Here is a 13,110-nt window from a genome sequence, read left to right on the forward strand (position 1 = left end):
ATTAAATGTATGTTCTGAAAATGACGGCCTTGTTTAGTCTATTCTTACACTATTATTAGCACATACAGAGCCCTAATCAACAAATCCGTTCACCATAATTCCTTACAGGTTCTAGAATCTGATTGCCTTTTGCATGTTAATCCTTGGTCTGTCCGCCCTAAATCTAAGATTATATGAAATCATTAAAAGAGGCTACATAGTAGTTTTTATTCAGTATTAGATCTAAATGTTAATACCATAGTATGATTAGTCACAACGTGTGAGATATGGCACAATATCAATTATTCAAACCATGACTGATTATAATGTATATGCATTGCAAGAGAAAAGCTTAACAATCTGAAACTCTCAAAATATTTCTGATTAAACTTACATGTAAAATACTTTCCAAACAGTCCTGCATGTATAACCAAGAGCAAGTAGTATTTCCTACCCTGGTCTGAACCAGCCTGTTATATAATTTTGTTTTACAAAATTATATAAAAAAAAATCAAAAATTTAGAGATACTTTTTACAATTGGGCTATATAATTAAGCTTTGCAACATCTTATCCACAAAGGATCATTTGAACTTTTTTTTACTGTTATGAGATAAATGACCACAAAATGATAGGATACAATCTAATTGGAAATTACTTATTTATATATATATAAAGTTAGATTCATTTGTCTGTTTAAATGCAGGACTATCTCAAATATTTTTGTTCACTAATTTGATTGCATAGAATACACTGTGCGAGAAAAAAATGAGAATTTGGACAGAAATAGTGCTACTCAGTGTAAACAAAAAAAATTAAAAAATTCCAATACTAAACTGTTGTGGTTTTGTTAATGAAAAAATGTTTCTAATTGATAATGATTATTTTTTACAAAATGCTAATGTTTTCTTATCAAAACAAAGACAGAACAAAATATTTATAAGAAAGATCTAGCAAAATCATGTTTGCTAGGGTGCCTTTATAGACATTCATGTCCTTATATGTGTCATATATTTTTAGCTCGACTATGTCTTTTGACATATTGGTTTTATATTTTGTGTACTTCTTTATCAACATGACCCCAACCTATAAACAAGAGCAGACAACTGTATTTAGCATTTTGTAAGAATTATGTGCCCTTTTTATACTTAAAAAATTGAAAAGTTGGTTGAGTTTTGTGCTTAGGTCCACTTTATACCTAAAGTAACAAAGCTATTGCTTGCATACTTGCAACACTTACTTACTATATAGGGGGACTGTGCAGGCAAAGTTGTGTAACTCTGACTGGCACTTTGACATTATTATGTCCCGTTTTATACATAGAAAAACATAAGCAATGAATATGTTTCAATTATGGTCCTCTTCCATTTAGAATATGACTATATTACCTTTCATTTCAGCTCCAGTGTCGCACAATGTTCTAGGACAGTGCGTCAAATAAAAGACATGTATGCGCAGTTGAAATGTCGAGGTACCTTACATTTTGCATTTATATCATGATCGTATGTACCAGTTTTAATAGAATGTAAAAATGAAACAAAATGACATGTTCTCATTATGTAATGTAGTGAAATGTTTTCTTTTATTGCACCCATTGTAAAAACTGTATAATATTAAATGTAATTTATTAAGTATTTTATGCACACAAAAATAAAAAAGTTCATGTAATTGTTGAATAATGTAATATTTTGCTAGATCTTTAATCACGCTCATTATTCATGCTTGTTGATTATTTTTGTAATACTTTGGCAAAATGTAGTTAAATGTATTTTGATGATAAAAATAAATTTCTGAGTATTAAAAAATTATAATAGCATTAGTTAGTTCCTTTGGCCCATTAATAGTTAACAAGTAATCTCTAATCTTTATTACATATTCCTTAATCAGTGTTCATTTTTGTCAACATATTGAGAAAATATTTGTTATAATATAAAGATGTATGCTCTTAAAATACATTGGTATATGTGCTGAGAGCTTAATCTTTCAGTTAATACTATTTTTGTACTGTTAAATTCAATAGTTCAGTATTTTAGTCTTACCATGTTTTTTTTAACCCTTTCAGTGCTGGAACCGGATTTTGAAGGCCTTTGCAAACAGTTTGGATCCAGATGAGACGCCACAGAACGTGGCGTCTCATCAGGATCCAAACTTTTTGCTATTCTGATAGTATTATTGAAACAAAATCGAAAAAAATGCTAATTTTTATAAATTCAGCAGACGACATTTTAGCAGACGACAAATTTACCAGCATGCAAAGGGTTAATAATAATCACTGCCAATTATTATTGTACATCAAAAATAAAAAATATCAATGTTGATTGTTTAATATTTTTTCAAAGATTACAGTATATGATATTTAAGTTAAAAGAATGGTTCATAAATGTACCTCGCTTAATTTCAGCAAAAAAAAAAGAGTCTGACAGAAAATAAACTGGAGGGGGACCTCCAGCTGTATTAACCACCGTGGAAGACCTGGTCATAGATGGCATCCGCGACAAGCCACAGCTGATTGGCATTCCGGGTGGCATTGATTCAGGTGATTGTTATGCATGTATAATGATCTTTTTAATTTATTTTTCACTGTTGCATTTTCTTTCAAATTTGTAACATGCAATGAATATGAATGGAATATTTAGAACTGCAACCGACCTGCAATATACGTTACCAGATTATTTTGGAAACATTAAACAATGAACCATACACAATGGCTCTGCTTCAATATATTTGTCTTGTTTAATATTTAACCATTATATACATATCTGGCAATAATAATTTGTGGAATGTTAATTGGTTTTATTTTGCGATGTTTGTGATTCGAAAAATGGTGAATGGGCATTAATAGTAACATCTGTATGTCTGGCCGTCTGTCTAAAGTTGTGACCGGTGCCAATTAGTGGTGCATCATTGTCTCATGGACACATTTCTTGTTTATTCATAGATGTTATAATTTGTTGTATTGAAGGCGTGGCTGATGTTGCTGAGATGGCAGACACTGATGAAGCCTCAGCCAAGTGTACACTAACTGTTGCTGAGTGTACATCAAAGCCTGCAACTGCCTCGAATGTAGCCACTTCTTCAACATCAAGACCATCAAAAGGTATATTTCAATATGTCAATATTTTAAGACCAAAAATCATCTTTTGACATCCTCTGAATCTGGAAGCATACTGATACATCACACTATTATTAACTTGAGTATGCAGATGATATATGAAAGTCATATTGCCTTTTACACAATAAACCAATACTCAAATAAACCAATACCCTAAACCAATCTATATTAAGAGAATATACATGTACTACAACTTGTTTCTCAGTCTCGCATGATAAACTTGATCTCTATCCGACACGCACATAATATTCTATTACTCATTATTTTGTGGTCGTTTATAATTAGAAAAAAGTTAAAATACTATATATTATCGGAAAACCATGGTCTAAAAATGTCGATATTAGCATAGAGCTTATATTTATACGATCACTTGATATTCTATTGTTTTTGTTCTGGTAATAGGATAAAAAGCATGCACATAACTGAAATAACAATTAAAACTTTAATAACAGAGTCATTTATAACTTCACTGATGTATGAAGTTTCTTTTGGGCATATACATTGTTCAAATCATAACTGGCATAAATCAGTTACAAAAACATGCATGTAAACATGGATAAAATGAAGAAAGTATTTAATTACTTAAGCACAATTTGAATTTGTCAATGTATAATTAACTTCCAGAATCGTTGAAAAAGAGAAAGAGAAACAGATGCTATGAAGAAGAGCTACTTGAGCTGGAAACAAGACGTGCACAGGCTGAGTTGGACCTGCTGTTGCAGAGGCAACAGCAGGAAAAACAGCTACATGATCTTAGAATTAAGGTGATCACAGAGGCTGCAGAGCAAGAGAGACAACTTTTTACTTTAAAAAAAGAGTTGTTAAACTCAAATATAAAGTCTGCAATGGATCAAGGCCTTCTTTTGTTTGAATCTTAAACTTAACATGTTCCTAGGGGCATATCGACTGCTAATAGACAAGTTAAATAGCTATTATTTGCAGAAACAGCTACATAGGACTGATTTATGCATGTTTTATTAATTAAATGTATAAATAATTTGTGACACTCAAATATGAATAAGTGAAACACTACTTACCATAAATAAAGGACCAAGTTTGGTAAATGATGAAAGTGCTATACTGATGGGCAGCTGGTGTTCCACTTATTCATATTTTAATGTCATACATTATTTATATATGTAATTCACATAGCATGCATGAATCAGTCCTTTGTAGCTTTTGCTGCAAATAATATCCATTTAACTTGTTGTTAGCAGTCAATATGCCCCTTGAAACATGTTTGACTCAAGATATATTTGTGTACGGTGAAATATTTAAAATGCATTTGTCTTTAGCATTTAAGACACATTTCTAGTTTCCAATATACCTGTTTAAATAAATAATACTGTTGATATGCCTATTCTTTTGTTCTAACTTGTCTTTCTTGATCTGCAGCCTCGGTTATCCTTCTCTTATCTTTTTGCTATTGATATAATACTTTGTTAGTTTATTATTATGTGAATGAATCTTTGTTTAGTTATCTTCAAAATGACTGTGAATGTTTTGCATACAGCCCTTGTTATTATATAACTATATGTTCTTAAAAGAAAGATTCTGCGATGTAGTCTCTGTAACTGTTTCCAGACCCATCTCCTTCATAAACAACATGTGGCTGATCCGTGTCATCCTCACATGTTCGTGAAAACATGTCTTGCCTCTCTAATCCAATGTTATGAAGAATGACACACGCGACTGTTATTTTGGCTGCTCTGTCAGGTTTTACTCTAAGTCCATAATGTAGACATGGAAACCTACGCTTGAGAACGCCAAAAGCTTGCTCGATCACCACTCTTGTTCGACATAAGGATATGTTAAACCGTTCCTGTAAATGAAACAACATACTAATAATATTGCAATCATTCCACTAAATGTTAAGAACTAATGCTAGTTTGGTGACATTGCTTTATGCCTGTAAGTAAATATTAAACCTTTTCATGATGATTAGTATTTATGCCACCCTTCGAAGAAGAGGGGGTATATTGCTTTGCTCATGTCGGTCTTTCGGTCGGTCTGTCGGTCGGTCTGTCCACCAGGTGGTTGTCAGACGATAACTCAAGAACGCTTGTGCCTAGGATCATGAAACTTCATAGGTACATTGATCATGACTAGCAGATGACCCCTATTGATTTTCAGGTCACTAGGTCAAAGGTCAAGGTCACAGTGACCTGAAATAGTAAAATGGTTTCCGGATGATAACTCAAGAACGCATACGCCTTGGATCATGAAACTTCATAGGTAGATTGATCATGACTTGCAGATGACCCCTATTGATTTTGAGGTCACAAGGTCAAAGGTCAAGGTCACAGTGACCTGAAATAGTAAAATGATTTCCGGATGATAACTCAAGAACGCATACGCCTAGGATCATGAAACTTCATAGGTAGATTGATCATGACTTGCAGGTGACCCCTATTGATTTTGAGGTCACAAGGTCAAGGTCACGGTGACCCGAAATAGTAAAATGATATTCGGATGATAACTCAAGAACACTTTTGCCTAGGATCATGACACTTCATAGGTACATTGATCGTGACTCGCAGATGACCCCTATTGACTTTCAGGTCACTAGGTCAAAGGTCAAGGTCACAGTGACAAAAACGTATTGACACAATGGCTGCCACTACAACGGACAGCCCATATGGGGGGCATGCATGTTTTACAAACAGTCCTTGTTTTGTTTAATCTAAGGTTAACAAAATTTAATTCTGAGTATATGTTACATTGTTTTAAAGATCCATTTAATAACTATACCTTACAAGGACTGTCGGTGTTTTGATATGGTGTCATAAGATACCTCTTGCATCCATAGCCAGAGTCACCAAGCAGAAGACCGTCGATTTCACCTGTTATAAAAAAAAAGATCATTTTGCAGCACTGTAATGTCAAACAACGATATCAAGCAGTGTATTGTTTAATGCATGCAAGTTTATGACATAGTTATAACGTTATTGATGTAATATGTTGTTGTTTATGTTACATTTAAATAATTGTGATATTAGTTACTGTGATCATTTGGAATGATGTGATTTCAATGAAGTTCAATTTTTGTTGTTAGTATGAATTATGTACTGGGCTGATGAGACGCTAATTCAATTGTGTCATTGCGTAAAAAGGTGATGTTTTAAGTTGCTTTCATTTGTCAAATGTGATGTGATAATAATACATGTGATCGTTTTAAAAGCTGTTATATAAAATAAAACCAGACTTGACAGATAGATGGCTGGATGGCTGGATGGATGGATGGATGGCTGGATGGATGGATGGATGGATGGATGGATGGATGGATGGATGGATGGATGGATGGATGGATGGATAGATAGATAGATAGATAGATAGATAGATAGATAGATAGATAGATAGATAGATAGATAGATAGATAGATAGATAGATAGATAGATAGATAGATAGATAGATAGATAGATAGATATATAGATAGATAGATAGATAGATAGATAGATAGATAGATAGATAGATAGATAGATAGATAGATAGATAGATAGATAGATAGATAGATAGATAGATAGATAGATAGATAGATAGATAGATAGATAGATAGATAGATAGATAGATAGATAGATAGATAGATAGATAGATAGATAGATAGATAGATAGATAGATAGATAGATAGATAGATAGATAGATAGATAGATAGATAGATAGATAGATAGATAGATAATTTATATATATGGCTGGTGATCAAACCTACTTGAAAAGATGGAAACGCTTCAATAAAAAATAAAATTGTGCTTGTTAATTTTGATGTACCGGTAATAATTCTGTGCTTAAATAAATGGGTGCAATGAATGAATAAAATCATAATACTGAGTAGTCTTCATGTAATTGTCATTATACCTCTTTCAAAACGCTGACGTATGGCGCTTTCACGAAAGATCCTTGAATCGTGAACGCTCCCAAGCCACTTTGCGAGAGCGTCAACAAACCGAAAAGTGGCATCACAAATCATCTATAGAGCAAAAAGAAACCACAAATCTTAATAAAATTTAAACTGCACAATGTCATTTTGTCTGATATCACAATAATACAAGTAAACAACAGAACATCCAATTGTCAATAGTTTCGTTTTGCAATTATCACTGTGAACAGACAACCTTTAAACATATATAATCTAAAAAAAATACAAGTTGAGGAAATGTTCATGGACTTTATTTCACTTATTGTTTTACCTGTACATTAAGGGAGTGAAATCCCTTTATGTTCACATAATCGTCTTCGTTGGCGCTAGGCGCTTGAATACGGATATGTGTCCCATCAACAACACCAACCACTTGGGGGAAACCTTTAAAGACAATAACATTGTTAGCCTAATCGACATTTGTATTAGATAATTTTATACTAATTAGAGTATACTACAAGCAAAGTTTCCGCAATATTTTTTTCAAAAGTTACAAGTGCAATCTTCTGTCTTTCATGTCAATATATGTGTTCCCAAAAATAACAATCACTAATAAACAGTTATGTTTATTATACTTATCAAACACGTAATATACTTAATATACACGTATGTTATTTCAAGACGTATAAATCTAGCTTACAGTACTCATACAACGTTTTGAATTGTGCCCGATTCGACTAAGAAACATTTAACTCCCCTTATCTGTTTACTTGACAACCAATCAAAAATCATTAAATTGTCCGATTAAATTATATTAAGAGCTAATACGCACCAGCGATGTTGTAGAACTGTTTTTGCACCGTCCGTTGCACATTTTCGATATTTGGGAAGAAAACGAAGTCATTTATATGTAGACACACGCTGTCCGTAAATTGCTTGACCGCTCTAGATACACTGGACCTTGAGATTCCATGAAACCCTGCCGTCACAATGTGGTGTGTGCCAGTTGCAAGGAAATGCAATGCCGCTAAAGTTGAAATGAGCGGCGGAAGAGGACAAGAACATTCAGTAGCCCTCTCCAAATTCAGCATGTTGACAAGAAACAGAATAGTTTCCGGGAAAAACCGGTACCGTTCACGAATTTCCATCGGGGACAAAGTTTCCAATGGGTTCGTTCGATCACGGAAAACTCTCCTATCCATTGGAAACAATTCATTTAAGTATCGAGCGCGACGAAGACGTCTTTCAATGTCGGCCATATTGTTTTCTTACCATGGTGATTGTCATCAATTTTCAATTTGACAATGCCCAATATCAATGTCAATTTCAGTGTCATTGATTGCAAATTGAAAATCGATTTTGGATGTCATTTGACATCGATTTTCTTTGTGAACACCAAGTTTGAGAACCGATGACAAAAATTGAAAATCAATGTCACTTGACATTGGAAATCGATGTCAATTTGCTTTGTGAACACGGGGCCTGATTTTAATATTCGTGATTAATACCTTGCGAATATGATAATTCGGAATGTTCCTTGAACAACGTCAATAGTAGCTTTTTGCACTCCATGTTCAAATGTGTAATATTGGGTAAAATAATGAATATCCACACAATTTTCAAAATAGTCAAAAGTTTCAGCATCATTTTACGACTAAATGTGAGTGATTGAAATAACAATGCATACTTTATGTGCGCGAAGTAGTTTCTTAGTCGCATTCACAACTCTGATTCAATGATTTTATACTACAATCATATCTTTGCAACTAAACTAACTTTACTTTATTTAAACGGTAAGTCATTATTTAAATTACTTGCAAGTGCTGGCAACAGTGTCATAATTGAGCAAGATCAATTCCCGTAATATTGACCGACTTTTTCAAGATACGAAATGTCAGCCATGACACTTGCGAAACAACCATTGCTCTTTCCAAGATATCGTTTTGACGACGTGTTCGATCCCATAGATTATTGCGAACGTAAACCTTATGTTTTACAGTATCTTTTAAAAACATATATATTTAAGCAGGTTAATGCATCGTTTTGAAGTCGTTTAACTACGTGTAATTCAACATAGGTATAACGATATTGGCAACTGGACTAGTCACAGACGATGTATATGATCGTATGATTGAAATACAGTAGTGTTTCGAAAAGCTTACAAGATAAATATGGCATCGTTTGTTCTACCTGGTTTATACCAAGATGACATGCATTGTATGACGCTATTAAGATTGTATGAAATTGAATCCGGTTACTATTTTTGTCTGAAATATACGGACTTCCATTTTGACATAAAATATGTAAGTAATTTTATACATACAATACATTTAATAATTATACAACGTAAGTGTTGATATTATGCGTTCACAGTAAACTGTGAACGTACACTTGGCAACCGTTTAACACGTACATTTTGAAGGGCCTCGTCAGTAGCGACAAATAGGTTACAGTCCGTATGCTGTCTGAAAAGATATTCCTCGACAACCATATTGCGTCATCACAATAGCATGTTCAGCTGTTCAAAACTAGGTGTGTTTTTTTATTTTATTCAAAGACGGCGTCTGTATATGCTGTGTTTTCTGTGTTTATCTGCGACTTACTAATATTACTAAAATACTGGAAACAAGCATTTGGTTTAAAAGTTTTATGTTAACAGTTGTTATTATTGTGGGTGTGACTCATGATCTATTGGGGCTTTATTTATTGTTCTAGAATTTCAGAAAAGATAAGATCATACGGCAAGAGCCGCTTAAAAATAATTGTCAAAGTAGATATTGATATTTGCTGAAATCGGATACCTCTATGACGTTTGTTTTTGAAAGGATAAGTTTATTTAAAAAATACAACAATTTATTATTGGCAATATTATAATCGACTATGTCAGACTGAATGTGATACTCATTGCTAAATAAACTTAAACGTAACATTAAATGGTTTAATACATACATTGCTGCAAAAAAACACATGTAATCAATTATGCGTGTTGCGGTAATATTTCTAAGTAAAATTGCAAACTTGCAATAGACGAGCACGTGCAATCGTGGATGTTATTTTTTATAAGGTTTGCAGCCGCAGCTGCAAGCTACTGGTGCAAATTTGAATGTATTTTTTTGATTACTTGGTACTGGCTTGAAGATACATTGAATTTTAAGAATAGCACATTTATTCAAAACGTGAATTGTTCATGGAATAATTAATCAACCCAAGCATTATTTTTCGAGATATTGTGAATTGGTTTAGAATCGCGGAGGGCAGTAATGTTGTCTCACTTACTTTAAATACAATCATGGAACACAAAGGGGAATCGTCTGATGAAATAAGTCAGTGTGTATTGCTTGATGTTGTGATTAATGTAAGATTGACAACAGCTTTGAGCAACTAAGTTTGATGTGCGTATTTCCCTGTTTTAAGTAGGCAATTTGTTGCGTGTTTGTGCAATTAGGCGTCCACACTATAAATAATTGTGTCTTTGCATATTTAGAAAAACACTGATTCAATATTGTTATCCATCTAGTATCCAATATAAAATGTCCGCTTTTAATATTTAAGATGATTTTCGTTAAGGAATAACCCGCTATACGTTTGTTTACATGTTAACAACGAGGTTGTCGAAGTAATACATAACGGGTTTTCTACTAATATCGACGAAACACATAATTCACCATGTTATTCTGGTAATTACTGATGCATCTTTGGTTTTATATCATAGTTCACGTCTCTGTATCGGCCTAAAAGTAGTCGTATTAATAATAGCCTGAATAAGTATTAGTTAGAATTAGTTATAACTAAGATAACATTCTGTTCTAAACATTATCCGTTAAAATACGTGTACGGATTTTAGATTTATCAAATATATTGTTGACATTCACATTGTACACAATCGCTTACATTTATAATAATGTTATAAATAGCAAATACAATGGTCTTTTTTAAAGCTAACATCGAACATAATTTCTGAAGATTTTGAACGCAAAACATATTCATTTACAACTCAAAAGTAAAATTATTATAATCTACCATAAGGTAACAAACAAGTGTGTAGGGTCTTTAATCAGATCAATACATCCATATTGCATATTTCCAGTAATAATACAGTTCCCTGATTCAAGTTTAAAATGAAATATTATTATATCCGTCGCAATTTTGTTTTGCCACTATGACTTTACGTATGCAGTATTGGATTGAAAATCCCGCTATTTCTTGATTAATATTGCCGGTCCCAACAGGTGACACTACGCTTTAAGAATATTTTAACATTAACAATTTATTAAAAATGAAAGTTTGGAGTAAGCAATTGTTATATAATCAAGAGAATTACACATACAGATAGCTCATCACAAATGCCATATTTTAAAAATCAATTCGAGTATATGTGTGCATGTTTTAATCTCGATAACTTAAAACAGTGATTGTAATCTTAAAGCAATGTGTTAACGGATATTCAATTATATATTTCTGTATGTGATTTTATTTCAGCAATAATGTAATTACAATTGTCAGAAGCGTATATTAAACATTGTATCCCAGGGATTAAGAGGAAATGAGGAGGAATATACTGATCACACAAATCAGTTTACATTATGTTGTGTTTCGTTGTGACACTTGCTTTAATAAATTCGGTGTGATGTGGTAATTGCCCTGCACTGAGTCGCGTGTTTTGCTTTTAATTTGTCGATGATCATTTTGAGTCTCGTTAAGTTAGATGGCATAGTTTCAATAATCGTATGTATCTTAATGAATACGCATGTGTGAATACGAACGATACGAAAACATTAAGAAAATTAGAAATCAAAGTTTTGTCTACTGGTAAGAACTAACATTTTATCTGGAAACAAATCTCCATTTAATGTAAAGCATGCTCACACTCAATATTAACTAATTGTTTATAATAAGAAGTCATTACATTGCAATTAAAAAAAAAACTGTAAATGTTTTCTCAAACTAGTGCATGCATCTGCATTTCATGAGCAGTTTATCAACTTATATATGCATACATAAATGCATAATTGTGCTTAACGCTTAACGCTTGTAAAGTAACATCAACACAAAAGTCTGCACACTATAAGCCATCCTATACAGATATATTGTGACACAGTTCTACACATTGTAAAATGTATTGATTGTATATGATTGTATTTATTCTCAAATAATTTAGATGTTGATATCAATGTTAGATTGTAGTAAACGTGTGAACTAAGGACTCACAACTTGGGCATGCGATTTCCAACAGACCTTCGCAATTTTCTCTCAACATGATATATTATCTTGTCGTTCAGTCTAATGGAGTTGACAAGTATTATAAATTATGCTCTTAAGAATATGAACTGTAAATACATAATACTTGCATTTCTTTAGCTGAAGTTCATTATCATATTAAATATACACAAATACAGCATACATGGTTTGTTTCAGCAGTGGATGTATCATAAGAGGCAAACACGTTAATGTTCGGGAACATTTTAACATAGAAACCTCTGTATGAATATGGCCATGCGTGATTTGTTAAGCATATACCTATCATTCAAAGGCGTTTAATTATACACTAACTAATATGCTTCTTACATATATTCGTATAATATGTTTTATGCATTGGTACACTTGCCATTGCCACGTGTGTTGATTCAAAATATCCGAAGTACGCATCATGAAAATAATATAATGCTTATATGCATCATACTTTACTGCAATTTAGTATCGTCCATGATAACCTGTGCACTCACGTCCAAATCAATGGGCTTGTTATATGAACCTAACTGCACTGCTGCACTAAAATATATTTTGATAGATAGAGATTGCCGACGGAGGCTTTGAACGACATTCATCAAACCGTAATTGCCGTATTTGCTTCCGCGACGTCATTTAGTTAAAAGTCGTACCGAACAACCATCAATCAAGAACGATTCCTGTGCAATTTAATCTCACATTTCAACTTATACAATTTAAAATAATGGATTTTCAATAATTTAGAGAGAGAGAGGGATGCCGGAGGGGGATTAACAAATGTCTTAGAAGCAGGGGAACTATTCAACCAGCAACATGACAAATGCTTTTAATACTATAATACCTCAACGAACTAATTAATTTTACAGCTGGACTATTCGAACCTTGATTTACCTAAATATTTATTTCATAATACAAAAATGCCTAAAGTGAGGGTACAGAAAC

The 13,110-nt window shown here is 32.8% G+C and overlaps 2 protein-coding genes and 1 long non-coding RNA gene across 3 annotated transcripts in view; 2 read left to right on the forward strand and 1 right to left on the reverse strand.

The window, feature by feature from the left end:
- The window catches only part of LOC127836655 (uncharacterized), a 1,519-nt gene extending 71 nt beyond the window's left edge, over positions 1-1,448 (forward strand). Inside the window, exons 1-2 of the long non-coding RNA XR_008028859.1 lie at positions 1-108; positions 1,378-1,448. The exon at positions 1-108 is cut by the window's left edge and continues 71 nt beyond it. This is a non-coding gene — a long non-coding RNA (uncharacterized LOC127836655). The remainder of the gene's footprint in view (positions 109-1,377) is intronic.
- Positions 1,449-2,425: 977 nt separating this feature from the next.
- LOC127834811 (uncharacterized) lies at positions 2,426-4,268 on the forward strand. Its single transcript, XM_052360868.1, has 3 exons — positions 2,426-2,528; positions 2,940-3,074; positions 3,714-4,268. Exons 2-3 carry the CDS (start codon positions 2,960-2,962, stop codon positions 3,965-3,967), a joined length of 369 nt encoding a protein of 122 aa, XP_052216828.1. The 5' UTR covers positions 2,426-2,528; positions 2,940-2,959; the 3' UTR covers positions 3,968-4,268.
- A 361-nt stretch (positions 4,269-4,629) lies between these two features.
- Positions 4,630-7,053, reverse strand: LOC127835918 (putative nuclease HARBI1). The gene is made up of 3 exons (XM_052362339.1): positions 6,942-7,053; positions 5,841-5,932; positions 4,630-4,911 (listed from the first exon to the last, which is right to left on the reverse strand). Exons 1-3 carry the CDS (start codon positions 7,051-7,053, stop codon positions 4,630-4,632), a joined length of 486 nt encoding a protein of 161 aa, XP_052218299.1.
- Positions 7,054-13,110: the final 6,057 nt, after the last annotated feature.

The sequence above is a fragment of the Dreissena polymorpha genome, chromosome 6 (genome assembly GCF_020536995.1).
Source record: "Dreissena polymorpha isolate Duluth1 chromosome 6, UMN_Dpol_1.0, whole genome shotgun sequence".
Lineage (NCBI taxonomy): Eukaryota > Metazoa > Mollusca > Bivalvia > Myida > Dreissenidae > Dreissena > Dreissena polymorpha.

Bases quoted from the DNA above. Each gene is read 5' to 3' on its own strand.
- LOC127835918 (XM_052362339.1), bottom strand. From the start codon at position 7,053: ATGATTTGTGATGCCACTTTTCGGTTTGTTGACGCTCTCGCAAAGTGG. The intron at 5,933-6,941 runs GTATAATGACAA...TTTTTATAACAG, and splicing joins ACGTCAGCGTTTTGAAAGAG to GTGAAATCGACGGTCTTCTG. The intron at 4,912-5,840 runs GTATAGTTATTA...TTTCATTTACAG, and splicing joins ACACCGACAGTCCTTGTAAG to GAACGGTTTAACATATCCTT.
- LOC127834811 (XM_052360868.1), top strand. From the start codon at position 2,960: ATGGCAGACACTGATGAAGCCTCAGCCAAGTGTACACTAACTGTTGCT. The intron at 3,075-3,713 runs GTATATTTCAAT...ATTAACTTCCAG, and splicing joins AACATCAAGACCATCAAAAG to AATCGTTGAAAAAGAGAAAG.